Genomic DNA, 25,822 nt, shown 5'->3' on the forward strand with positions numbered 1-25,822 from the left:
CTTTGGGGAGATGTGGAACCACGAAGCCATTTTGCTGTTTACCTCTTTATAAGTATAGATTAGGCTAGACAGTCGTGTTATTTTTTGTCTCTGACTAACTCTCTGTATTTTACCTGGCCCTCAGAGGTGTGAGTTTTAAGGAACCAATTTGCTGCTGTATTTGGCACTTATATTTTATTTAATAAAGCTACTTCTTATTTACCAGTGTGTGTTCATTGCAGGGGTAGTGTGGCCCCAAATCCAGTACCTTGGCCAATTGACCACAGACTACTGTATCATTGGATTTGTCTAAGGCTCCAAGACAAGGAGTGCACCTGACTCTTGTCTGTTGGGATCCTTGGCAGGTCTGTTTCTGGCACTTTGGGTTTCCCCTTGGCTCAGAGTGTGTGACCAGATTAAGGGGTGGTGGCAGTCTACCTACCTTACAGGTTTGTTGTTGGTTTATTCAACCCTAGTAAGGGGAGGCATAAGGTTTGTGCCCTGGCAGGATCAATTGCCCTGGGTTTGGGAATTGAGTCCTGGGACTGAACTGGGATGGTTCATGACATGGTTGCAGCTTTGCGGGATTCGTAGCCATTATTTCCTCCTGGTTAACACACTGCTGAAATAAGTGCATAAGTGGTTCATGACAGCCTCCACCCCCACCTACTTTTCCAACAAGGAATATGCCTATTTTTTTAATCAACTATGTAGGTAGGCAATTTTCATTATTAAAAAATGATTCACAGCCACAGCTCTCACCCTGCTCCACCTCCAAAAATATATATTTGTATTCATACAAATACCATTGTTTAAAATGAAAAATAGCTAAACCATATTTTTAGCCAAAAAGATGACATGAGGTAGAAAAGGACATGAAACCATCTTTACTGCTGTCTTTTGTTTCTGAGCAAACATGGCACTGCCTAAACTGAAGTCCTGGATTCTATTGTTTCCTATGGGCAGCTCTCACTTCTGTCCCAGAAGAGGAAAAAAAGCTATCAAGTTATATCAATTAAAAATATTTTAAATTTTATAAATAAACAAATGGTCTTAAAATGATCCAGAAAGTCCAATCTTCAGATACTTGAATGGGCACTCTGATCTGTTTCATCTCTGTGGTTAAACTGCTTCACCTGGCATTTGCTTTCTGAGACTCCAGCTCATTCGCCAACTCTGATTGTTTATTTGGTTACCAATTCAACAAGGCTTCCCTCAGTAAGCATACAGGTGTTAGATTCTCTTTCTAACTATAGCCTGATATAGGTAGAATAGAATAGACAAGCTTAACTAACCTTACTAAAATCCCCCCCCGTATTTCTGCTAAAGGCACAGGAGCCTTGTTGACCTTCTTTGAAAAATGATTAGTGGGCCTCCTGTTGTGCCAAATCCCTGAAGTTCTGTTAGGTAAGGCAAGCAGGTGGAGAGGACAGATAAAAGGCCCAGTGGATAGGGGATAGTCATAGCTCCCTTGTCTTCTCATTCAGCTGTAAATATTTGAAACATAACCATATCTGCAAGAAGCATTAGAGACTGAAGGCAGATAGGTGGATGTTTCTTTCCTTTAGAATGTTGAAGGTGCTTAGAGGGAGGGAGTGCTGAACCTTCCCTCATCCCATTTTTGCCTCCAGTAAAACAGGTCTTGCAGGGACTTTGTAGGGTTTCAAAATCTGATTGACCAGAGATGACAGCTGGACAAATTAAATGGAAGAAAAGGCTCTTTAAAGCTATTTGCAACTCTTAAGTTACAATCTACTGTCTCCTGCCAACAGCAAAAAGAAAAAGCGTTCACAGGATTTGCATGGATCCCAGTAGTTAAAAATTCACCCTATGATGCTTTATGCAAACTTAGAAACAACCTCTGAGAAACTTCTTAGGTAAAGTACAAACCGGTTGTCAATCACTGACAGCACAAAAGGGTCTCTGCATTGGGGTTTCTAAAGCATGAAAGTATTTTTCAAGAGAATAAGATGCATTTAATATGGCTTGAGCTCCCTTGTTTGACATGCTCTTATTTTAGAATATGAAATACTGCTTGTGTGTTAATATGTATTATTTTATTTATTTATTTATTGCACTTGTATACTGCCCCATAGCCGAAGCTCTCTGGGTGGTTTATAGCAATCAAAAACATTAAAACAAATATACAATTTAAAACACATATTTTAAAAACAATTTAAAACACAATTTTAAAATTTAAAACAATATAAAAACAATATAAAACACATGCTAAAATGCCTGGGAGAAGAGGAAAGTCTTGACCTGGGGCCAAAGAGATAACAGTGTTGGCGCCAGGCGCGCCTCGTCAGAGAGATCGTTCTAGAATTTGGGGGCCACCACTGAGAAGGCCCTCTCCCTTGTTGCCACCCTCCAAATTTCCCTTGGAGTAGGCATCCGGAGGAGGGCCTTTGATCTTGAACGTAGTGTACGGGTGGGTTCGTATTGGGAGAGGCATTCCATCAGGTATTGTGGTCCCAAGCTGTGTAAGGCTTTACAGGTCAAAACCAGCACCGTGAATTGAGCTCGGAAACATACAGGCAGCCAATGCAAGCGGGCCAGAATTGGTTTTATATGTTCAAACCGTCTGGTCCCTGTTACCAATCTGGTCGCTGCATTCTGCACAACCTGCAGTTTCCGAACCGTCTTCAAAGGCAGCCCCACTTACAGAGTGCATTGCAGTAATCTAACGTGGAGGTTACCAGAGCGTGAACAACTGAAGCCAGGTTATCCCTGTCCAGATAGGGGCGTAGCTGGTCCACCAACCGAAGTTGGTAGAAGGAACTCCATGCCACCGAGGCTACCTGAGCCTCAAGTGACAGAGATGGTTCTAGGAGAACCCCAAGCTACGAACCTGCTCCTTCAGGGGGAGTGCAACCCCATCCAGAACAGGTTGGACATCCAGCATCTGGTCAGAAGAACCACCCACTAGCAGCATCTCAGTCTTGTCTGGATTGAGCCTCAGTTTATTAGCCCTCATCCAGTCCATTGTCACAGCCAGGCACCGGTTCAGCACATTGACAGCCTCACCTGAAGAAGATGAAAAGGAGAAATAGAGCTGCGTGTCATCAGCATACTGATGGCAACGCACTCCAAAGCTCCGGATGACCGCACCCAATGGTTTCATGTAGATGTTGAACAGCATGGGGGACAGAACTGACCCCTGCGGAACCCCATACTGGAGTCCAGGGTGCCGAGTAATGTTCCCCAAGCACCACCTTCTGGAGGCGACCTGCCAAATAGAAGTGGAACCACCGCCATGCAGTACCTCCCACTCCCAACTCAGCTAGTCTCCCCAGAAGGATACCATGGTCAATGGTATCAAAAGCCGCTGAGAGATCAAGGAGAATCAAGAGTGCCTGGAGCTGACCTGCAACCACTCGTTCAAGGACCTTGCCCAGGAATGGAACATTTGCTACCGGCCTATAGTTATTAAGGTTTTCTGGGTCCAGGGAGGGCCTCTTCAGGAGTGGTCTCACTATTGCCTCTTTCAGGCAGCCAGGGACCTCCCCCTCTCACAGAGAGGCATTAATCACTTCCCTGGCCCAGCCGGCTGTTCCATCCCTGCTAGCATTTATTAGCCAAGAAGGGCAAGGATCCAGCACAGAAGTGGTTGCATGAACCTGTCCAAGCACCTTGTCAACATCCTCAAGCTGCACCCAGTGAAACTCATCCAAGAAATCGGGACAAGGCTGTGCTCTGGATACCTTGCTTGATTCATCTGCTATAACACTGGAGTCTAATTCCTGGTGGATGCTAAAGATTTTATCCTGGAAGTGCCTAGCAAATTCATTACAGCAGGCCTCAGATGGTTCTACCATGTCCCTGCGGCCAGAGTGTAATAGCCCCCGGACAATTCTGAAGAGGTCCGCTGGGCGGCAGAGTGATGATTTGTTAGTGGCAACAAAATATTTTTTTTGCTGCCCTCCCTGCCCCTAAATACAGCTTACCATAGGCACTTACCAGTGTATAATTGCATCCACTAGGTGTTCGTCTCTATCTGCACTCAAGCCGTCTCCTATATTATTTCATCGCTCTCAGCTCTGGGGTATACCATGGAGCCGTACAAGCTCTACACAGGAGAGGGCGCTCAGGAGCATTCATGTCAACCGCCCGGGTCATTTCTGTATTCCACAGTTCAACCAGGGTTTCAACAGGAGTGCCAGCCCTATCAGCTGGAAAACTCTCCAGAGCCCTTTGGAAACCATCCAGATCCATTAGTCTCTGGGGGCGGACCAACTTAATAAGTCCCTCACCCTTGCAGAGGGGAAAAGCCACTGTAAGTCAAAACTTCAGCAAGCAGTGATCTGTCCAGGACAAAGGGACTGATGTAAGACCCCCCACATTCAGATCACCAACTCCATGTCCAGATGCAAAAACGAAATCTAGAGTATGCCCTGCTACATGTGTTGGGCCAATGGCATATTGGGACAGTCCCATGGTTGCCATGGAGACCATAAAATCCTGAGCCGCCCCGGATAAGGTGGCCTCAGCGTGGATGTTGACATCCCCCAGAACCAACAGTCTGGGGGATCTCAACAGTACACCCGAGACCACCTCCATCAGCTCAGCTAGGGAGTCTGTTGGGCAGCGGGGTGGGCGGTACACCAACAGAGTCCCCAATCTGTCCCGCTGACCCAACACAAGGTGCAAACACTCCAGACATGGACAGGGTGCTTGCAGAGGGAGATGGAACTCCTATAGACCACAGCAACCCTCCCTCTCCAACCCTCAGGTCTACCCTGATGCTGAACCAGGTACCCTGGTGGACATAGCTGGGAGAGACTGACTCCTCCCTGCTCACCCACCCAGGTCTCGGTTATACATGCCAGATCTGCTGCCTCATCCACAATTAAATCGTGAATGAGGGAGATCTTATTATGCACTGATCTAGCATTTAGCAGCAGCATCTGGAGGCCTGAGAGCTGGCTGATAGGGCAACCAACAAACCTGCAGCTGTGGGGAAGACCGGAACAAGGCACAGCCATTAACTGCCTGGGCTGCGTTCCCCTTACCTGGCAAGTCCTCCTCACAACGCCCTCATATCTCCCTCTACCCGTCACTACACTAATTGGGGCCCCTCAAATCTCCCCACTTGGCTCTGAGTCCTCTCTCCCAGGCACATGACTCAAGACGCAGAAAAAGGCAGACAAAGCAGGAGCCACCTCAGCCAGCCGGCTTATGTATCCCCTCCAGAGAAGGGACAGGTGGAAGGAATCAGCCACAGCTGACTGAGTACCTGGTCCTGGTCCTGCAAGGCGTGACACCCGCCAAGCAGAAGTCAACAGGGAGAGGGTGGTGGTGGTAGCCGAGCAGCAGCAGCAAACAGGCAGGCAGGCAGGCAGGCAGGCAGCAGCAAACAGCTCTCCTTCCCTGGAAGGGATGGTGGTGTTCCCCTTCCTCCTGCAGGCACTGGGTTATTTTGTACTGCAAAGTTATAACATGAATTAACTAAATTGTCATTAAAAAAGGGGGGAGGCCCATGAGTCTCTTGTTGCACCAACCTTATCTGCTATGTCAGATGAAATGTTGCAGGTGTAGCTTGGGGGAGTCACCCTCTGGCATCTCTTCTCTTCACTGTGCATGGCCCAGGAATTAGCAAAATTGTAGCTGTTTTCTTCCAAAGTCCCTGCAATTGAGAACAGGAAAAGAAGACATGTGAATCTGATAGCTTGCTTTGAGTTCTCTGACTAAGAACAAAGCTTAAGTCTACGTTCCTGAAGAATAAATTGAGCTGGATATTTTTCTTGATTGTCTGTGGGAAAAATATCCAGTACATTTAAAACCACCTGCCAAAAATACATAATTATATATATATATATATATATATATTGTCTGTTCCAAATATTGGTAGAAAAACACAGATAAGGTCAATCTTGCATGAATGAGAGCAATTCTTGGAACATCAGTGGAACTATGCCAGTGAGATTCAACATTTATTTTCAGTGCGCTCCTGAATATGTTTACTCAGAAACAAATCCCTCTTGTGGTATATTGACTATATCTCTAAAGGTGTGCAGAGTGGAAGAATCTGGTTTTCACTCTGATCCCCAGTGCATGCAGATCTTGATTGCTCTGTGTGTGTGTGTGTGTGTGTGTGTGTGTGCATGCGTGTGTGTGTCAGAGAGAGCGAGACTGAGGGCTTATCCAAACGGAGCGGGATAATCCATGGTTTCCATATTCGGTTTGTCATCTGATAGTCCTCACTTTGCCTTTTAGTTCGCTCTTTCCCAATTAAAAAAAACGCTTTTTTCACACGCAGTGGTAAGACCCCTACATTCTTTTCGCTTTTTCCAAGCTCCGCGTCTAAAACCTCCCCGTCAACCAATTGGTCAGCAAAAAAATTACGTATGCTCCTCTCCCCCTTTGCAACGAAGCACAATATGGCTGTAAAGGAGTTCTCGCCGCGGAAGGAAAGGCTGCTGGTCGGTTTCACGCCTGCCTTGTTTGTATTTGCGATATTATGCTGAAATGAATGTATGCTTTTCTGCCTTTATTGACATTTAAGGAGATACACACGCTGGCAATTGCACTTATTTCTCCAAAAAAGCAAGAAACGTGTCACCCCCCCTCCTTCTCCCTTTCCTTCCCACGAGAATGAAATTGACAGAATGAAATTGACAAAGCTTTCGGAGCAGGCTTGAAACCGACCAGCAAACCTTTTCTTGTTTGTATTTACGATATTACACTTAAATGAATGTATGCTTTTCTGATTTGAAGCAAACCTCCCAGCAAGTACAATGAAATTGACAAAGCTTTCCGGAGGCAGGCTGAAACCGATCCCCCCCTTTCTCGCTTGCTGTGCATTGTAGATCTCACCCAGAGCAGCCGCCCAGTTTGCAGGCTGGCAAAAAATTAAATGCATCTGCGCAGTAGTTGCAGACCCCCCCAACACCCCACCGTTGCAATGATTGTTAATAATAATAATAATAATAAATTTAATTTTTGAGTCACCTATCTGGCCGAAACTACTCTAGGCGACGTACAACATTAAATTCAACAATACATAATAATACAATACATAATAAAATACAGCGCAGTCAACAATAGCCATTTTAAAAAGCGGCAGTACAGGGCCATCAATAGACAATTTTAAAACAATATAAAGAAATTAGCCCACCCCGGGGACCCCAAAGGCCTGTCCAAAGAGCCATGTTTTTAAGGCTCGGCGAAATGTATCTAGGGAAGGGGCATGGCGAAGATTGAACGGGAGGGAGTTCCAGAGAGTGGTTCAATTTTCCCGGGCTTATTCTCGCACATGTGCAAACGTGCAGATACGTGATTGGCTGGAATGAGGAGAAAGGGCAAGGAGAAATGCCCAAGAACCGCCCATCAGCTGTAAAGTCCGCGGTATTGCATCCTAACTCCTGAAGGCACAGCAGATGATTCCCGATTTTAAACAGCAAATCGCATTTTTGCCGGTATTGCAAGGAGTGGATTTAACCCGCGAAAATGCGTAACAGCGCGAGACGTCATTTGGACGACTGAAAAATAATGAACACACATAGCGGGCGTGTCACACATTTTACAGTCGTCTGGATGAGCCCTGAGTGTGTGTGAGAGAGAGACTGTGCTTGTGGAAGTGAAGGGGATGCTGTATAACCAGCTTTGCCTTCTTGCAATGGGTTGGGCTGTTCCTAATGTACAGCAAAGAAAGCTGTTTAAGAACCTATATAAGTCTGTGTACCACCTTGATAAAAATATTTTTTGTAAGATGGTGTATACATTTATTAAATATATAAACCTACCTGTGTCTGCTCAGTGCTGACCTGAAAACAGAACCTATCAGGGCACACATGCCTGAATGCTCCACTTGGAAACCACAGGCAAAGTGGAAATATTATACCACTGAGCTCAATAGACCTAAGGCATTTTAGCAAGCAGAATGAGAGTGGACTATGGAGTTCAGTGGTATGTGTAATCAGTGGCAGCTGGTACCCACTAGACCTGGAGGGGCTCCTAGGGGGCATAGTCAATGGTGGTCACAGGGGTGTGGCCAAATTCGGGTTTTCTCATCCTCCTCCCTAACAAAGCTACTGTGAACATTTAAGCATTACAATTTTACAAATAGCTAGCACCTACCTAAACTGAAAAGTGTCTTGCTTTGATTCAGACAAGGTCCCTACTGTCACAGTTGCTTCAATGCTTGGAAAAAAGATCTGTGCCCCCCCCTTTTACGGGTTCTCTCCCTATCCTTCTCCTTTGTAAAGGAACAGTGGATACTTAAACATTGCAGTTTTATTAATACTTAGCAATTATCTGAGTTCAGAAGGGGTCTGGTTGCTCCCTGATAAGTATGTACCAGATTGCAGCCTGAATAGGTGCCACACAGGACTGTTACCAAGGGACCCCATAAATTTCCAGACCTATGGGAAAAGATTAATCCTCTCCCCCAGCTTCTTAATTTCTATATCTTTTTTTCCAGAATGTGGAATAAGGGAGAACAGAGGTCACCAAACCACTGCCCACAGGCTCCATGTGCCCGTGAAGGCCTTTAGTGGCACCTCTGGCAGACAGACCAGATGAGACGATGGAAAGGAGGGAAAGATACATACATACTGGCAAGAGATTAGTGATGGATGAGAATTCTGCTGTAACTGGATTTAGCACTGGAGTTTTCAATGTTACACAAAACTCAATGATTACACAGCAATACACTGAAAAACTCTATAAAAGAGATGAAAGGATAACAGAGTCATTCCAAGAGGAACTGTATGGTGAAGAACCAGAAATTTTAGAATGTGAGGTAAAAGCTGCTCTTAAAATACTTGGAAGAAACAAATCACCAGGAATAGATGGCATACCAATAGAGTTGCTACAAGCTACTGAGACTGAATCTGTGCAAATTTTGACAGAAATCTGTCAGCAAATATGGAAAAGTAAACAATGGCCCACAGACTGGAAAAGTTCAATATACATCCCAATTCCAAAGAAAGGAGATCCCAGGGAATGTGGTAATTATCAAACTATTGCCTCAATATCCCATGCAAGTAAACTAGTGCTCAAGATTCTACAACAAAGGCTCTTACCATATATGGTAAGCCACTCTATGTGGGGCTGCCTTTGAAGACGGTTCGGAAACTGCAGCTTGTGCAAAATGCAGTGGCCAGATTGGTAACAGGGACCAGACGGTCCGAACATATAAACCCGATTCTGGCCCGCTTGCACTGGCTGCCTTTATGTTTCCGAGCTCGATTCAAGGTGCTGGTTTTGACCTATAAAGCCTTACACGGCTTGGGACCACAATATCTGATGGAACGCCTCTCCCGATACGAACCCACCCGTTGCACTACGTTCAAGATCAAAGGCCCTCCTCTGGGTGCCTACTCCAAGGGAAGCTCAGAGGGTGGCAACAAGGGAGAGGGCCTTCTCAGTGGTGGCCCCCAAATTATGAATGATCCCCCTGGCGAGATGCACCTGGCGACAACACTGTTATCTTTTCGGCACCAGGTCAAGACTTTCCTCTTCTCCCATGCATTTTAGCATGTGTTTTATATTGTTTTAAATTTTAAAATTGTGTTTTAAATTGTTTTTTAAAAAGATGTATTTTAAATTGTATTTGTTTTTAGTTACCGTAAACCACCCAGAGAGCTTCGGCTATGGGGCGGTATACAAGTATAATAAATAAATAAATCAATATGGAGCGAGAAATGCCAGATGTCAAAGATGGATTCAGAAAGGGAAGAGGCACCAGAGATCATATCGCAAACATACATTGGATAATGGAACGGACCAAGGAATTTCAGAAGGAAATCACCCAGTGCTTTATAGATTACAGCAAAGCCTTTGATTGTGTAGATCATGAAAAACTATGGAATGCTTTAAAAGAAATGGGGGTGCCACAGCATCTTATTGTCCTGATGTGCAACCTATACTCTGCACAAGAGGCTACTGTAAGGACAGAATATGGAGAAACCGATTGGTTCCCATAGGGAAGGGTGTGAGACAGGGGTGTATTTTATCACCCTATTTGTTTAATCTATATGCAGAACATATACGGAAAGCGGGATTGGACCAAGACGAAGGAGGTGTGAAAATTGGAAGGAGAAATATCAATAGTTTAAGATATGCAGACGATACCATACTACTAGCAGAAACCAGTAATGATTTGAAACGAATGCTGATGAAAGTTATAGAGGAAAGCACAAAAGCAGGACTACAGCTGAACATTAAGAAGACTAAAGTAATAACAGAAGATTTATGTAACTTTAATGTTGACAACAAGGACATTGAACTTGACAAGGATTTTCAATACCAAAAGAGACAATAGTCAAGAAATCAGAAGAAGGCTAGGACTGGGGAGGGCAGCTATGAGAGAATTAGAAAAGGTCCTCAAATGCAAAAGATGTATCACTGAACACTAAAGTCAGGATCATTCAGACCGTGGTATTCCCGATCTCTGTGTATGGATGTGAAAGCTGGACAGTGAAAAAAGCAGTTAAGAGAAAAATCGACTAATTTGAAATGTGGTGTTGGAGGAGAACTTTGCAGATCCCACGGACTGTGAAAAAGACAAATAATTGGGTGTTAGAACAAATTAAAGCAGAACTATCACTAGAAGCTAAAATGATGAAACTGAGGTTATCATACTTTGGACACATCATGAGAAGACACGATTCACTAGAAAAGACAATAATGCTAGGAAAAACAGAAGGGAATAGAAAACGAGGAAGGCCAAACAAGAGATGGATGGCTTCCATCAAGGAAGCCACAGACCTGAACTTACAAGATCTGAACAGGGTGGTTCACGACAGGTACTATTGAAGGTCGCTGATTCATAGAGTCGCCATAAGTCATGATCGACTGGAAGGCGCATAACAACATTTGCTCATAATTCACAGCAGTAGTTCCTAAACCTGCTTGAAAATTGGTGATGTCTTGGTCTCTTAATGATCTTTCTACCTGTTATAGCAATTGTAATGTGCTGTGCTAGATATTTTATTATTTTTAATTGTATTTTATTGTTTCTTTTATTTCTTACATATGGAATTCAAACTGTAATACAATCAGTTGAAGAGCAACCAGTAAACAGGGGGACGTGGTTAGAGGAAAGCTTCCAAGAACATCACTATGCATCTCAAAACCACAGCCACTGAAACCTGAGGGCAAAAAGCATGAAGAAACATACAACCTAAGATTGGTGCTACCATTCCAGATCTTTTCTAAAAGTCAGACTTTCCTTATTGGGAGAAAAAAACAGATGGAAGGAGGAAAACGCATTGGATTCTTTCACAAGGATGACAACGTCATGCAGATGCCTGGTAAAAGTTCATTAATAGACTGTAGAGAAGGTGCTTTAAAAACGGCCATATGGAAGCACCCTCTATGAATATTGGACAGATATGCAAAGGAGTAAATGTTGACCACGATACTGTGCAAAGTCATCTTGGTTTGCTCTCTAGCTCTGGAGAAAATAGGCAGCTTGATTGTTGACGTGAACTTCAATTAGAGCTAAACCTACTTTGCTTCAAAACAACCTTGCAGCTCTGCATGACAATAGCAATATTATGTCTCTTGTTTTTGAATCTTTTTGCAGACTTTCCAATCGTGTATACGCCTAAACTGAGTCAGCATTCCTTTTTCTCTCTTCAAAAGAAGGATGTTTTTCAGTGACAGTGATTCAACAGAGCTAGAACAAGGTCAATCAGAAACAATGAAAGAAGACCTTTGGCATTTGCCTGTTCATTTAATGGCCTTTTCCCAGTCCTCTAAAAACACACTGTACAATGTTTTAAAGAGCAAAACATTTATATGACTATTTTGAATTCAGTTCTTAAACCCCATGCAATAATGCCCAGAGGTTATTTGTCACAGGGAATTTGAATGCACTATTTAATAGTTGGCTCACAATGAAGTTACATATCAAAAATGCATGCTGCCATATCACATTTCACATCCCCACCTCATTTTTCTGTTGAACCCTCCAGTCCAACAGTTATTTACCCCCTAAGGTAGTTTCTGCAGTATGCAGCACTTAACATGAGAAACAGAGCTGGGGGGGGCAATTTTTATTGGTAAATGAGGCTGTTTGGAAATAATTTTTAGAAGTCCCCATATGCCAGTCTCCAAATCCAGCATGGCTACTTTTTTTCACAACAGTAAGTATCTAGTGCCAACTTTTAATCCACTTTTTAAAAAGTGTGTTTTTTAAGACAACATGAAGTTTGACTCTCAGAGCTTTATAAAGTATAGAGGCTATGGCTGCAAGACACTGTAAGAGAGTTTTCAAAGATGAGGTTTAAAGCTATTAGAATAGATGATAACGGTGTTGATTTATAAGGATGTTGGTAATAACGTAGTGATTAGCAGAAACCATAGATTTTAAAGAATCCTGCCAGGTGAATCTTAGCATTATTGGGTCACCAGTTTATTGTTGTTGTTATGTGCCTTCAAGTCGATTTCGACTTACGGGGACCCTATGAATCAACGACCTCCAACTGCATCTGTTATAAACCACCTTGTTCAGATCTTGTAAGTTCAGTTCTGTGGCTTCCTTTACGGAATCAATCCATCTCATTTGGCCTTCCTCCTTTTCTACTCCCTTCTGTTTTTCCCAGCACTATTGTCCTTTCTAGTGAATCATGTCTTCTCATTACATGTCCAAAGTATGATAACCTCAGTTTCATCATTTTAGCTTCTAGTGACAGTTCTGGTTTAAAACACCCAATTATTTGTCTTTTTTGCAGTCCATGGGATCCGCAAAGCTCTCCTCCAACACCAGATTGCAAATGAGTTGATTTTTCTCTTATCCGCTTTTTTCACTGTCCAACTTCCACATCCATACATCCAGTTTATTAGATTGTGGGAATATTTTGCATTTGAGAAAGTTTGCCATAGTACTTCAGTTAGCAACCTGGTGAGCAAACCAAAGAATAATACTATCAGCTGGATTTAACGCTAGTCAGAAAACTCTACTCCAAGTACTCATCAATGGCTCCTCATTGGCTGGAGGGAATTTTCAAGGAGGTACATTCCAACATTTTTATCTCTATGAGATTTGTGACTGACACAAAACTGGAAGGGATAGCTAACACCTCAGAAGACAGGAATGAAATTCAATAGAATGAATTGTTGGTCAATATTAAAAAAAACCCATCAGTTTACAAACTTTTGCGGGTGGGCAAAAAAACCCTAAAAAACTACAAATGCATAGGTATAAAATGGGGGATACCTAATTTGCAGTAGTACCTGTGAAAAGGATGTTAGGACTGTAGTCAGTTAGAAGCCAAACATGCTAGCAGTGTGATGTCACTGCAAAAAGAAGCTAAATTTAGGCTTCATTCATAGAATAGTTTCCAAGAAGTAATAGTTGTACTTTATTCTGCAGTACTCTGACCTCATCTGGGATACTATTACCAGTTCTAGGCACTGCACTTTTAGACAAATCTGAATGGCGTTAGGCAACAAACATGATCAGGGGAACGAGCATCATCCTATGAGAAAAGGTTAAAGGAACTGTGTATAGTAAGCCTGAAGAAGAGATGGCTGAGAGTGGAAGCAGAGCAAGTACTTTTCAAAATCTGAAGGGCTGTCACATAGAGGACAACAAAGGTTTGTTCTCTGCTGCCCCAGAGGGCAGGACTAGATCTAATGGTGTTACATTACACAAGGGCAAATTTTAGTTGAACGTTAGGAGAAACCTCTTAACAGTAAGAGCAATTCAACAATGAAACCAATCATTGGGAGTGGATGGCTCATCCTTGCTGCAAGTCTTCAAACACAGGCTGGACAACGTTCCATTCAGGATGCTTTAGTTCTTGATTTTCTGCACTGAGCAGGGTATTGCACTAGATTTCCTATAAAGCCTCTTCCAACTCTGATTTCTTGAAACTACTATTTCAATCAGATATAATGTGACTGTAAAACATATACTGGCAGGACTCGTTCACATTATGGATTTCTTTCTTCTCCTTTCTCTTCCATGTTCAACACATAAAACACCACAAGAAGAGGTTAACTGTTATTCACGGCCATAGTTCAGTTGTAGACAGGGATGGCAAGATCTGTCTGTTTCAGTTCCCTGCTTCTCATTTTTCCAATGTTAAATTCAGTTCTCCACATTTCTACAGTGATCTATGATTTTTTAAAAAAAAAATCCTCATGAAAATTCTCCACCATTTTAGTGTGTTCTCAAAAAAAAAAAATTTTGTAGACAGATTTGATAAAGATACACATTTTTAAAAGTCATTTCTCATCATTTCATGCCTTTTTGCATGTTATTTTCACTCACATATTCACTTTTATGCACACTTTCCCCTAATATATGCATTTTTGTAAATGTTGTTTAGTTGGTGAACTGCATCCCAAAATTCTAACAAATGCGAATTTTGAGCGATGGCTATGGTTCGGTTCTCATATTGTTTCGGAAATTGTGAATTTGATAAATTCTGCTTGAAATGCGAATGGAATTGCAATCCTCACCCATCCCTAGTTGTAGGGCATATGCTTTGCTTACAGCAAGACCCAGAATGAGTCCCTGGCATCTCTCCTTCAAAGGGCCTCAGGAAGCCTGAGATTCTGCAGAGTTGCTGCCAGGCAGAGTCAACAATACTTGGATAGACAGACCTTCTGTCTGACTCCACAGAAAACAACTGAGCCAGTTTAACACATGAAAATGTCAGCTGTAACTGGCTTCGCGTGTGAGCGATGAGGCAGAAAGTCCACCAAATGTCACCTCAGCTGGGTGAACTCCCTTGATGGCGTTAGGAAGCAGCCAGCATCACCTCATCTGCAGTCCTCCCCTCCGCAGCACGAGGATAATAATGCTGGTACTGTGCAGGATTGTAAGGATTGATTAGAAGTACTTAGATCACTTTAAATAACTATAGAAAAGCTAAATCATATTATCAGTTAGTTTAATTTGCTGCTTCAAGTAGCAGAAGTGGAAAAAGACACCAAAATATGCAATGCTGCCCATTTTGAATAATGCTAATTCTTACCTTCTTGTGTCATGAAGTCATCTTCAGCAAAGCGATTCAAGTTGCCACAGAGCCCACAGGTCTTATTATAGTGCTTGTCTGCAAGGGTTATATGAATGTTCCTGCTGATATCAGCCTTCACCGCAAAGCCATGCTCTTCACTGGATAACTTAAAATAACCTGCCTCAGTTTCTATAAATACTCCATTGGCAGCATAAGGTATTGAAATCCTGTGATGAGCGAAATAAATATTCCTTAGTATTGGATGCACATAATAATGCTTTCATTATAATTCTAAGGTGATTTCACTGTCACTAGCAAAATCTTTACCTTTTGTCTCCTTGAGTCACAGTGCCATCTAAAAACAAACGAATATCAAAATATTCTCCAAGGTACAGAGAAATACTGTTTCTTTTTCCATTCTGGTAGTCACCTGAAATGAAACAAGATGTTATGGGTATAAAAAATAATGCTTGCTCTTTTTAAGAATTTTGAGGCCAACCCTAACAATTTCCTGGTATGTCCATTTACTTGAATTGAACTCGGACTTAGCATACAGGTGTTGTTAGTGGGACTTAATATGTAGAGAATTTTCAACATCACTGTTTCCTGGGGTCTCCCTGCCAGCTGGGAGTGGAGGCAGAGCCCTTAGCTTTGCATGAGATCATCAGACAATTGCAGCCCCATACCAAGATGACTGGTTTTGCACACAAAAGCTAAAGGATACAAAAGCCCTGTCGCTCACGCTTCCCAGGGGAACCAGGGCCCTGCTCCAGCTTGACTTGGGCATGTTCCTGGTGTACAGTGGGTGTGTCTCTTCAGCCTAAATCTGAGTCATGATCAGAAATGAGGGAAAGAGCCACTATCTGAGTGAATGGGGTGTTTTACCTTAAAAACATTATCCATATTACTAAAATGATGGATTGTACACTAATTAACTTTTAATTATTTAAACATAGTTAAGTTAACTATGTGTTTAACTGTTAAACACAGTTTCAGAATTGTGTTACACAAATGTTTTTTGGTTAGGCCTATTACACCACTAAACCTCAGTAAATGGAGCCATGTCATTGTCAAAAAGAAAGGGCTTGATTATTGGCCACAGATCCCTGGCACATGTCCACTGTGTGTTTGAGGATACTTGTCTCTTCTCCATGTTTTATGGGCTTATATTCCCAGGTGATCACATGTTGCAGGGAGCCTTTTTGGATATGCAAAATAACTTTCTCCAGTTTGCTAGATGAAAGTATTTTCTTAATGGCCTTTGATGGCAGGTGCCTACTATCTGTCTTACATGCCCCATTTCCTCTGTGAGGGATAAAGAACAAGAGTTTGAACTTGGAATGTAGCCAGCAGGGAAATAAATCCTGGGCTTCTGCAGTTGGCTGGCAAGAATCAGTCTTGGGGATCCAAGGGCACACTGCTTTGGGAAAAAATGGTGCTCTTTCATGGCTAGCTCTGCTCGTCTGCCTGGTTACCTTCCTCCTAAGTTACAACTTTATAGAAATACCACATCCCCCATGCCCATCTTTTCACAAAACAAAATGACCCTGTAAAAAGCTGGATCTGGCATCTGTTATTGCTCAGGAAGTGAGGGGACATGAAATACTTTTAAGTGGTGTAAGAACTTGCAGATTCACTTTTGAGTGCCCTGAGAACTGGGAAAACGTCATAAATAAAGTCTGCCCAAGCAAGGCTAGCCCTACCATTAGCTACCTCAGGTGGCAGATACTAGGCAGAGTTGCCAGCTCTCCAGATTTTACCCAGAGACTCTGGTTTTGGGGGGTCCTCCCTGGCCTCCGAGGGATTCACCCCAATCTCCGGACAGGCGAGGGGTCATGGGAGAGGTCGCAGGATTGTGAGAGATATGGCGGTGGTGGCAGCAGCCAGTAAGCTCAGGTCTCCTCAAAGGTTGAGCAGGAAGGAGGCCTGTAAGCAGCCAACCAGTATGCCGGTGAAAGAAGGTGGTGAGTGGGGTGGGAGGAAGGAAACTTCCTGGGGGAGTGAATGAGGTGGGGTGGGAAGATGCTGAGGGAGTGACATTACTAGGGCCTCACCCTGTGACATCACTGGGCAGAAATCTCAGGGTTTGGAATCTTCTGACCTGGCAACCCTAATGCTAGCGAGTGGCAATGAGATTGTGGAAGATTATGCCAAACAACCTGTCCTGCACACCCCTAAACTGCTCTCTTCCCTGTAAGGGGAAGAAAGCCACCACATAGTTCCTGGAGGAAGACACCTCCCCCCAACCGATTTGCAGCAGCTGGCTTCCAGGCCAAGACTCTTGGGTGGGGGAGGATAAATTTCCAGGCTGAGTCTTTAACTCCCAACAGCGACAGGAGAGGTGCAGCAGCCAGAACATCTGCAGAGCAGGTGAACGTCCTTGCCATCTACTACTCTGCATTCGCTGCTGCCCTCCCAATAATAAGAAGAGAGTCACCAGATCGTTCCTGGAGAAGGACCAGCACCCCCCATTTACAGTAGTTGGCTTTGAGGCCAAAACTTCTGGGTGGGGAGAGGTGGTGAATTCCCAGGGTAATACAGCTGACCTTGGGCTAGGGAGGGGGTGGTTTGTGTTTTTATTTTATTATCAGTTGGAGGGTGGGTGAGGAATTGTTTTTGCTGAGGCAGCCAGGAGTTGCTATTATAGTCCATCATGTGCCTGGGACAGTGAACTTTGGACTGTTCTAGGAGAGGGCAACCCAATCCCAGTGGTCTTGTGTAAGGGGAGATATGGCACTGGATTAAGGGTGAGCCAGTTAGGTGGAACTCCTTCTGAAGGAACAGGTTTGTCATTTGGGGAGGGGGGTCCTGGATCCATTGCTGTCGCTTGAGGCACAGAGGCCCCCAGTAGGGTGGAGTGTCTTCCATCAGCTGAGGCTGGTGGTCCAAGTAGGACTCTATCTGAACAGGGATAACCTGGCTATAGTAATCTGTGCTCTGGTAACTTCAAAGTTGGCTTATTGCAAAGCCCTTTACATGGGGCTGCCTTTGAAAATGGTTAAGAATCTTCAATTAGTGCAGAATGTGGCTGCCTGCCTGTTGACAGGTTCAAGGAGAACAGATTGTGTAACACCAATTCTGTTCCAATTATACTGTCTGCCTGTACGCTTCCAAGCCCAATTCAAACAGCTGCTTTTGACCTATAAAGCTCTTTACATCTCAGAACCCCAACATCTTCTGGAATGCCTTCCATGATATGAACCAACCAGGACACTTAGATCTTCTTTTGACGCCCTTCTCCAGGTTGCCCCTCTGAGGGAGCCTCAGAGGGTGGTGACAATGGAGAGGGCCTTTTCATTTATGGCTTCCCATCTGTGGAATGTGCTGCTCAGTGAGGTCTGCCTGGTGCCTTCACTGTCATCTTTTCAATGCCAGGTAAAGACTTATCTTTTTTCTCAGGCATCTGATATATTAGAGTAATGTTGTTTGTATCAGTGTGATGCCAAAGCTTTTATGTGGCTGTACGGGGGTGGCTGTTGTTTATGGTATGGTATATTTACTTTTGTTTTTAACAATGTTGTATATCACTTGGAGACCTTCAGGTAATGAGTGACTAATCAATTTAAATATTAATAATCAGAAGCAGCAGTTGGCCTGCTGTGCTCAGATGTGGTGGCAGATGCTAGCCCATCATCAGTGTTGAAGTGAGATTCAATGGTCATCCTAGTAGACTACCATATACGGAATAGGGCATCACATCGTAGGATGAAATTCGATGCTAGTCTTGCTCAGAGTAGACCCATTGAAGCTAATGAGCATGACTAACTTAGGCTAACCCTGGGGCCAAGACATTTTGCTGCTGGAAGAAGAGCGTAAACCTCCCACCACTTGCTGGGGCCAACACTTTTAAAAGGCATACTGCAGCATTTACACACCAATTCTTGGCTCCACCAATCTCTCCCCAAATCAGTTCTCCACACACACCACCACCACACACATTTCACAGTGCTGCATGGCAGGGCTGATCCTGCTCCAACATCTGTCATGAACCTGGAAAAGATAGAAACACCCCTTGGCTATAAGTTAAAATCCAGAGAACCAAGGTATTACAGACACTCAAATTGATTTCCAGATGTACATTTACATCTGACCAGCAGACATGATTACACTAAAAAAAAAGAAGAAAGTTGTGTATTCAGAATTCAGTTTAGACTCACCCAATAGTGAGAAGGATCTCTTTTGACAGTCTCCAGCAAGAAGATAACTGCAGTCACCAGCAAAATCATATAGAGATTCATCAAATGTTTTAATATGGTGATCTCCAAAAAGACTACAGCATGCAAAAGACTGAACAAAACCTTTTCCCCCTGTAAGATAAAAATTTGATGATATAGCATGTCTGAAGTGTAGAAGTAAGAAATTTCTAGGAGTTTTCAGTTAGTTAGCAGCATTAACAGAGAGAGGGCTGAACTCTAGCAAGTGTGCGTGTGCACGTGTGTGCAGGTACACTTAATAAGAAGAATTCCCAACCCCTCCCATATAAAGCAAAATAAGGACAAAATATTTCCCTCTTGAAAATAGACTGTCCCTGATCATAGAATCATAGAGTTGGAAGGGGCCTATAATGCCATCGAGCCCAATCCCTTGCTCAATGCAGGAATCCAAGTTAAAGCATACCCCATGGAACAGAATCACAGAATAGTAGAGTTGGAAGGGGCCTATAAGTATAAACAGGGATAGCAGGAAGATGAGAGGATAGTAACAGAGCACATGTTACTGGGTTGTACAACAATCTGCTGGAGAAGGGGCTCTGCAAAATGTATTTCTGCCCCAGATGTTTTGAAAAAAGCAAACAAAATGGGAACCATCTGTGGCTTGAGATGTGGCATTTAGGAGCAGACTGACTGTCTCAGTGGTGTTTGAAGGGTAAGGAATATGCTTAATAATTCACACTAATGAAGCAAATGCAACAGTGCTAATGGTTTTGCTTATTTCAACTGTACTGGTCATTCAGCAAACACAAGACTGCATAGATTCTGAGAATTATTAATCAAATGTATAATAATAGTCAAGCTAAGACCAGGGTCAATAATCTGGATTCAGAATTCTTTGATCTTGGCAGGGGAACCAAACAGAGATGTTCACCACTATTATATGCACTTTCAGTGGAGCCTTTTGCAATAAAGGGTAAGAGGGAAGTGTTGCACTGCTGGGGACATTTTCAAAATAGTGAAACATCTTACTATTTTGCAGAGCTCTCTGAGGCTCTGTGTGAGGAAGATTCCTCCCTCCCTTCTGTGTCTCACATGGAGCCATGGAGCTTTGAATTCTCCCTCCAGCTGGAATTCAGCTGGACCTTTCACTATTTGCAAATTGCAACAAGGAAGTATAGCAGGAGTGGGAAACTGGATCTGGCTGGTGTGCCAGATCCTGGGTTCCTCCAACCCTGGTGGGTCGTCCACCTCACTATGACATCAGGTGTCAAGTGAGGCTTGACGTTACCGCCTGTCAATTGATATGTGGTGACTCTAAGTCTGCTTTCTGAAGTGATCGGTTGTATGATTGAGTTTCTCATGGGGAAGTCAATCACACAGAGCTGATGCATGACCTCTTCCTTGGAATCTCCCCAGTTTTGTATAACTAGTGCACTCCCTCTGTCAGCTTCCTGTAGATAAGCTGTGCAAAACAGCAAATTCTTAATGAGTGAGATAAGACGAAGAACATGGGGTGAAATACTGGCACTTGCTAGCTGAGATCCCAGGATGTACAAAACTACCTTTATTTGCATTTAAACACACAAGGAATTTTAAAGATTGGCTTGATCATGACAACAGTAGCCTCCTCTCTGGCTCACAGCAGCCAGTTCTAAGGGGTGCTTCTGCATCCATAGGGCACCATTCATGTGGCCATTGTATATTTTGCAAGCATATCCGCAAGTGCCTCCTTTGTCAATCTTAGTGATAATAGACTATGCCTTCTTCACCATTTCTCTACATGCAGGAGCTCCAATGTTGTATATGCCTTGGAACTTCCATGAAGAATACTGGGAAACTAAAAGACCACTTTAAAAGTGTATCAGTGAGCACTTTAGCAATATTCGAAACAATAGAGTGGGCATTCCTTTGGTTGCCCACTTTCAGAATCATGGTCCTGATTTTTTGGGCTAGAGAAAAAGTATGTAGTCCTAGTGAAAAGTTTCTGCTCCAGAGGGAACTATTTTGGATACTCCAGCTGAAGAGTTTATCTCCTACAGGTTTGAATTAAGACCTAGCAATAATAACACTGTTAATAGAATGTGATGGGAAAGAATCTTATTTTATTTTTTGTGGTGGACTACTCAGCAGTAAAACATAAGTCTGCTTGTGAGCAAGTCAAAACCATTGCTGCCTAAATTGATATCAGAATGAAGCCACCTGGATCATTATACCTGGTTTATTAGTAGGAGTGTCATCTTACCTTGAACTATTTTATGAAGCCAGAAGCTTCTGGTTTCTTTACCTTGAGACCGCAAAGAGATTTTGAATTAGAAGTGTTGTTTAAGGTAAATAATTTTGGGGTTGCTCTTTGCTATGAAATATTCACAGTTGTTCCTTTTAAGTTTTAAATTGTGTCTAAATAGTCAGCATTTGGAAGTACGTCGCCCAGAGCGTCCGTTAACTAGGACAGATGGGCGACTAATAAATAAAATTTTATTTTATTTATTTATTTATCTGGATATCAAAATGTTTTTATCATTGCATGTTTTAAGTAATTTAGTAATGTTTCTATATCTTCAATTCAAGAAATTTTGTATTTTTATTTGATTTAGTAACACATTTAATTTAATTTAATTTAATTTATTGGATTTCTTAGTCGCCCATTTGGCTGGCCATCCAGCCACTCTGGGCGACGTACAAAATGAACAAAATAACACAAAATGACACACTAATACAATAACATTAAAATCTAAAAGCGAGGATAAAATCTAACCCACCCCAAAGGAATTGATGTTTTATATGTTACAGACTGCCCTTGAAACAGGGTTGTGCAGACCCGAAACACGTTGGGTTTTAATAAACAGTTCCTGTTTGGTAACAAAACAACTTTTACTTTATTTTGACTGAGTATTTCTGAGGAACTTGTTTCCTCTTTTGGTTTTTCCTTTGGTTTTTCCTTTGGTGTCTTCGGCGCCTCCCTACTGTGTTTGTTTATATAACAAAAACTGTCAGTTTGTTCTCTTTCAGGTCAAGACATCTCAATCTCTGGACAGGAGGTGAGAGAAGAAAGACATGCCCCTTTTTGCTATATTGGCTATCACCTTCCTGAAGCGTATGGAGCTATTTAGTCTCAACAGCAACACATTGCCCTTAGCTTATATAACAAAGGGTATACTTAACAGATCTGGCCAGGGCTACATATTTAGCATCAGAACTTGTTTAACCATTTTAACAGTCCTTCTCTTCTTCTGATGACAATCTTACAGTTATAGATTCACAGGGTAGGAGGGGATCCCAAGAGTCATTTAGTCCAATCATGTAATAATATGTCTCTGCCTTATCCTCAGTTCAGGCCACTGGTCCATCTAGCCCATTACTGTCTACTCTGTGTAAAGTGAAGCAGTTAGTGTTGTGGTAGATTTCTCAGTGAAAATGCTGATCCATTGTTCTGTTTGAGCAAGAATACCAGGATGCTTTGTTTTTTTAAATGCAGGGTAGAAATTATAAACAACATGTTTTCTTACCTAGTATTGAGGCAGGCAGGGCTAACAGGAGTAGTAATATTCTGGAGCCTACCATCTAAAGAAAAAAAAAAGCAAAACAGTTATTACAAGTTTTTCCCCCTTGATATATTAAGTTGTAGAGAAAGTACAAACAGGGGAAAGCTTTTATGTATTTTAGCTATATTGAGGGTGATTCAGACAAAGTTAAATACACTGATTTCAATAAATGGATCTCAAAAGTACACAGATATGCAGCATGACCCTATATGTGCATGTTTACTCAGAAGCAAGTCTCATTGGATTAAATGGGATTTATTCCCATGTAAGTGTGCATAGGATTTCAGCCTTAACTGAATTGTGTCCATTATTATGTTAACTGGCATCCTATTTTTTCTCCTCCATTCTGGTCTTTGAATTTAATACTTCAATACTTTGATTTGCACAGAATATTTGGACCCCGTCATTTATGAATTGGTATCTATCCTCCATCCACCCAAACAATTTTCCTGTTGTATCCAGTGGGGAGAATAGCATGTTTTAGATTTTAACAGAAGATGTGCATTCCTGTATTTTTATGGCTTATAGCCAGCCATCTCCAGCACTGCGCAATGACATGGAACAAATATAGCTGTACATGTGTGGGCCACAATTACACAAGTTATCCCTGCCCAATCTCCATACGTTGGAGGTCACATCTACACTGGAGTCTATGCACATGCACTGCAATGCATGTAGGTGCTGTACGTGACCCTTGAAAAATGGAGGGTATTCAGCATGAACATTCAGAGACTATGCATGTTGGGATGTGCACATGTAGTCCCCCATGCAGATCGGTCTTTCAACATATGGAGGATGAACATGGTGAGGGGGATATGGTCCATGGCAATGATCCTGCCTTCTCCACCTGTGTAACTAAATGTGATTTGTGTGACAGGGCTTTTAAAATCAGATAACATACATTCCTTTGAATGGGTCTGCCGAAGCAAAAATAATCACCCAACAGTTACAATAAACTCTAAAAGCGTTCAAATACAGCAAGCAAATTGAATTTTAACCAACTTGGTATTGGACTTCTGGGGTGAACACTGATAAGAATTTACCAAGTGGTAACTTATCAGAAAATGTATGAAACTAGCTTGGTAGCAAGCAGTCAAGTGACGGGGAGCCATTTACCACTCCCTTTCCCAGATTTCTGATCAAGTGCAGAAGTGTGGTAAGAGTTTCCTCAATCAGTTGTCACAGTTATATAAAGTCATTTCTGAAGCTATTACATGCACACCATGGTAAGTTACCCTGCAGCAAATAGTTTATTCCCCCCCACACACACACATCATATGCTTGTGTTTCCCTATCAAACAGGTATAACAGCCCAGCCATGCTACCACATACTAATCCAGCTGCCCTTAGCAACTGTGTTCCATTTTAACCATACAAACTCTTAGCACTGGGCTTTTAAGTCTTTGAGTTACACCAAGAAGACAAGCCATACATTGTAGAAAAGGTATTATAAATCAATGTAGATTTTTAATTTATTGACACATAACTTAAAAGAAGATTATATGACACACAAACACTTTTTGGCTGGCTTTGGTAAAGGGAGAAGAAAAAAATATGCAGTTGAATGAATTCTGTCCATAGTTACATGGAATAAGTTCCCACTAAGTCCCATTTATACAGGTCCAATTTTACCAATATTAGTGAAATATTAATTTAGCATTAATTAATATTAATTAATTGCATGTGTGCAAAATTAAACAAGAGCATTTTCAAATCATATATCACTTAGAGATAACACAGAAAAGTGTCTAATAGAATCACACTAGTATCCAAGTGGTGGGTTGCAACCTTACTGTGGCTCCTAGATTCCTTGTAGATGGGCTGCCAGGTTGCATGTAATAGGTTTTCAAAGCTAAGCAGCACAGAGTTCTAAAAGAGTATGGCTTTGGAATATTATTAGTAAGTGGGTCCCAAAAGAATCAATGAAATTTGATGGACAGGATCCCATAGTAAACATTTTTGGGAGTTAGTGTAGAAATCTTGTTGGCAATTGGTCCAATATAGAAGTCTAAATCAGGAGTGGGGATGTTGCCGATTCCCATCTGTTCTAGCAAGCATAGCCAATGGCCAGGGATTATAAGAATTGTAGTTCAGCAACTTCTGAAGGGCCAAAACTTCCCCACACCTGGTCTAAATGTAATCTGAAACAAGAACTATTGAGGGTGCAATCAGTATATTCCGAATTCATTGTACCTTCCCAATCATCCCTTGAGATCTGTCAGGCTGAGAGCTAATGTCTTTTCCAAGGACGTCCAATGCACTTCATTGCTAGGCAAGAAATATGAACCTAGGTCCCCAAATGTATACAAGTTACTCTTTGCATCAGAAATATTCTAGAACCCTTCAATTTTCACGCACATATGTACACACATGTAGTTTTATATTTTAATTTGAGCTTGCTTTGGTTTTTCCCCAGTGTTTACTCCAGGAATATTTCTCTGATTATCCACATCAAATAAAATCAGAACAACCCAAATGGTAAACAAATATCAGTCTTTCTAAAAATCTATCAATTGTAAATTCCCTCTTAACATTTATAAAGGGTCCGATTCATTATTTCCAACCTATTGACCTACATTCTGCTGCATCAGTGATAAGCATAAAATCTGCTGAAAGAATAATATAGATACCTTTGCTTCTGTGCAAAAGTTAAATTGCCCATCAACAATATGCTTCTCGAATGATCAGGGCTAATGCTGAAAGTCCTTAAGCCTCCTCTCCTTCAGAAGGCCACACTGGAATGGCCTGGGTTGGCTGTTTGTTCCTGTTATATAAGCCAGCAACTCTTGTTCACTAAAGGGCAAAGATAAAGAGTGACTGTTGCTTCCGCCAGATTCTTAACACAATGGTGCAATTTGGAAAATCAGTTGCCTTAATGGCTAAAAAGAAACAATGAAGGGAAGTTGTATTAAATATTTTTAAAAGACAGACAAACCTTTGAAATTATGTGTGTATGTGTGAGCATAGCAGTCTTGAGACAGGGAAATAACTTTTGCTCATGTTCTGCCAATAAGATTTTAAACCCAATTGAAAGTAATAGATTTGGTTATATTGGAAGACCATATTGTTCTTCCTGCCTGGATCCTGTCAGTAGGAAGGCTGTATGCTCCAGATGACACAATGGATGTCACTTATGTCACGACAGGGTTGAAAAATAAAAAAGAAGGTGGGCCAATTGACATGCTACCACTCCAACAAATCATCTTGGCGGCATTGGTCATATGAAGCT

At 42.2% G+C, this 25,822-nt stretch overlaps 1 protein-coding gene across 3 annotated transcripts in view; it reads right to left on the minus strand.

Moving 5' to 3' along the window:
* The window catches only part of VWF (von Willebrand factor), a 313,429-nt gene extending 288,017 nt beyond the window's left edge, over positions 1-25,412 (minus strand). For 2 of the 3 annotated variants that reach the window (XM_061582612.1, XM_061582614.1), the window contains exons 1-7: positions 25,224-25,412; positions 22,558-22,612; positions 21,294-21,335; positions 19,055-19,204; positions 15,225-15,327; positions 14,916-15,124; positions 5,481-5,605 (exon numbers count right to left, since the gene is read on the minus strand). In XM_061582612.1, the coding sequence (XP_061438596.1) occupies positions 5,481-5,605; positions 14,916-15,124; positions 15,225-15,327; positions 19,055-19,204; positions 21,294-21,335; positions 22,558-22,612 (684 nt within the window). In that variant the 5' untranslated portion in view covers positions 25,224-25,412. The remainder of the gene's footprint in view (positions 1-5,480; positions 5,606-14,915; positions 15,125-15,224; positions 15,328-19,054; positions 19,205-21,293; positions 21,336-22,557; positions 22,613-25,223) is intronic. The other variant, XM_061582613.1, reaches the window with a different exon arrangement.
* Between the last annotated feature and the right edge of the window lie 410 nt (positions 25,413-25,822).

This window comes from Rhineura floridana, chromosome 8 (assembly GCF_030035675.1).
Source record: "Rhineura floridana isolate rRhiFlo1 chromosome 8, rRhiFlo1.hap2, whole genome shotgun sequence".
Taxonomy (NCBI): Eukaryota; Metazoa; Chordata; class Lepidosauria; order Squamata; family Rhineuridae; genus Rhineura; species Rhineura floridana.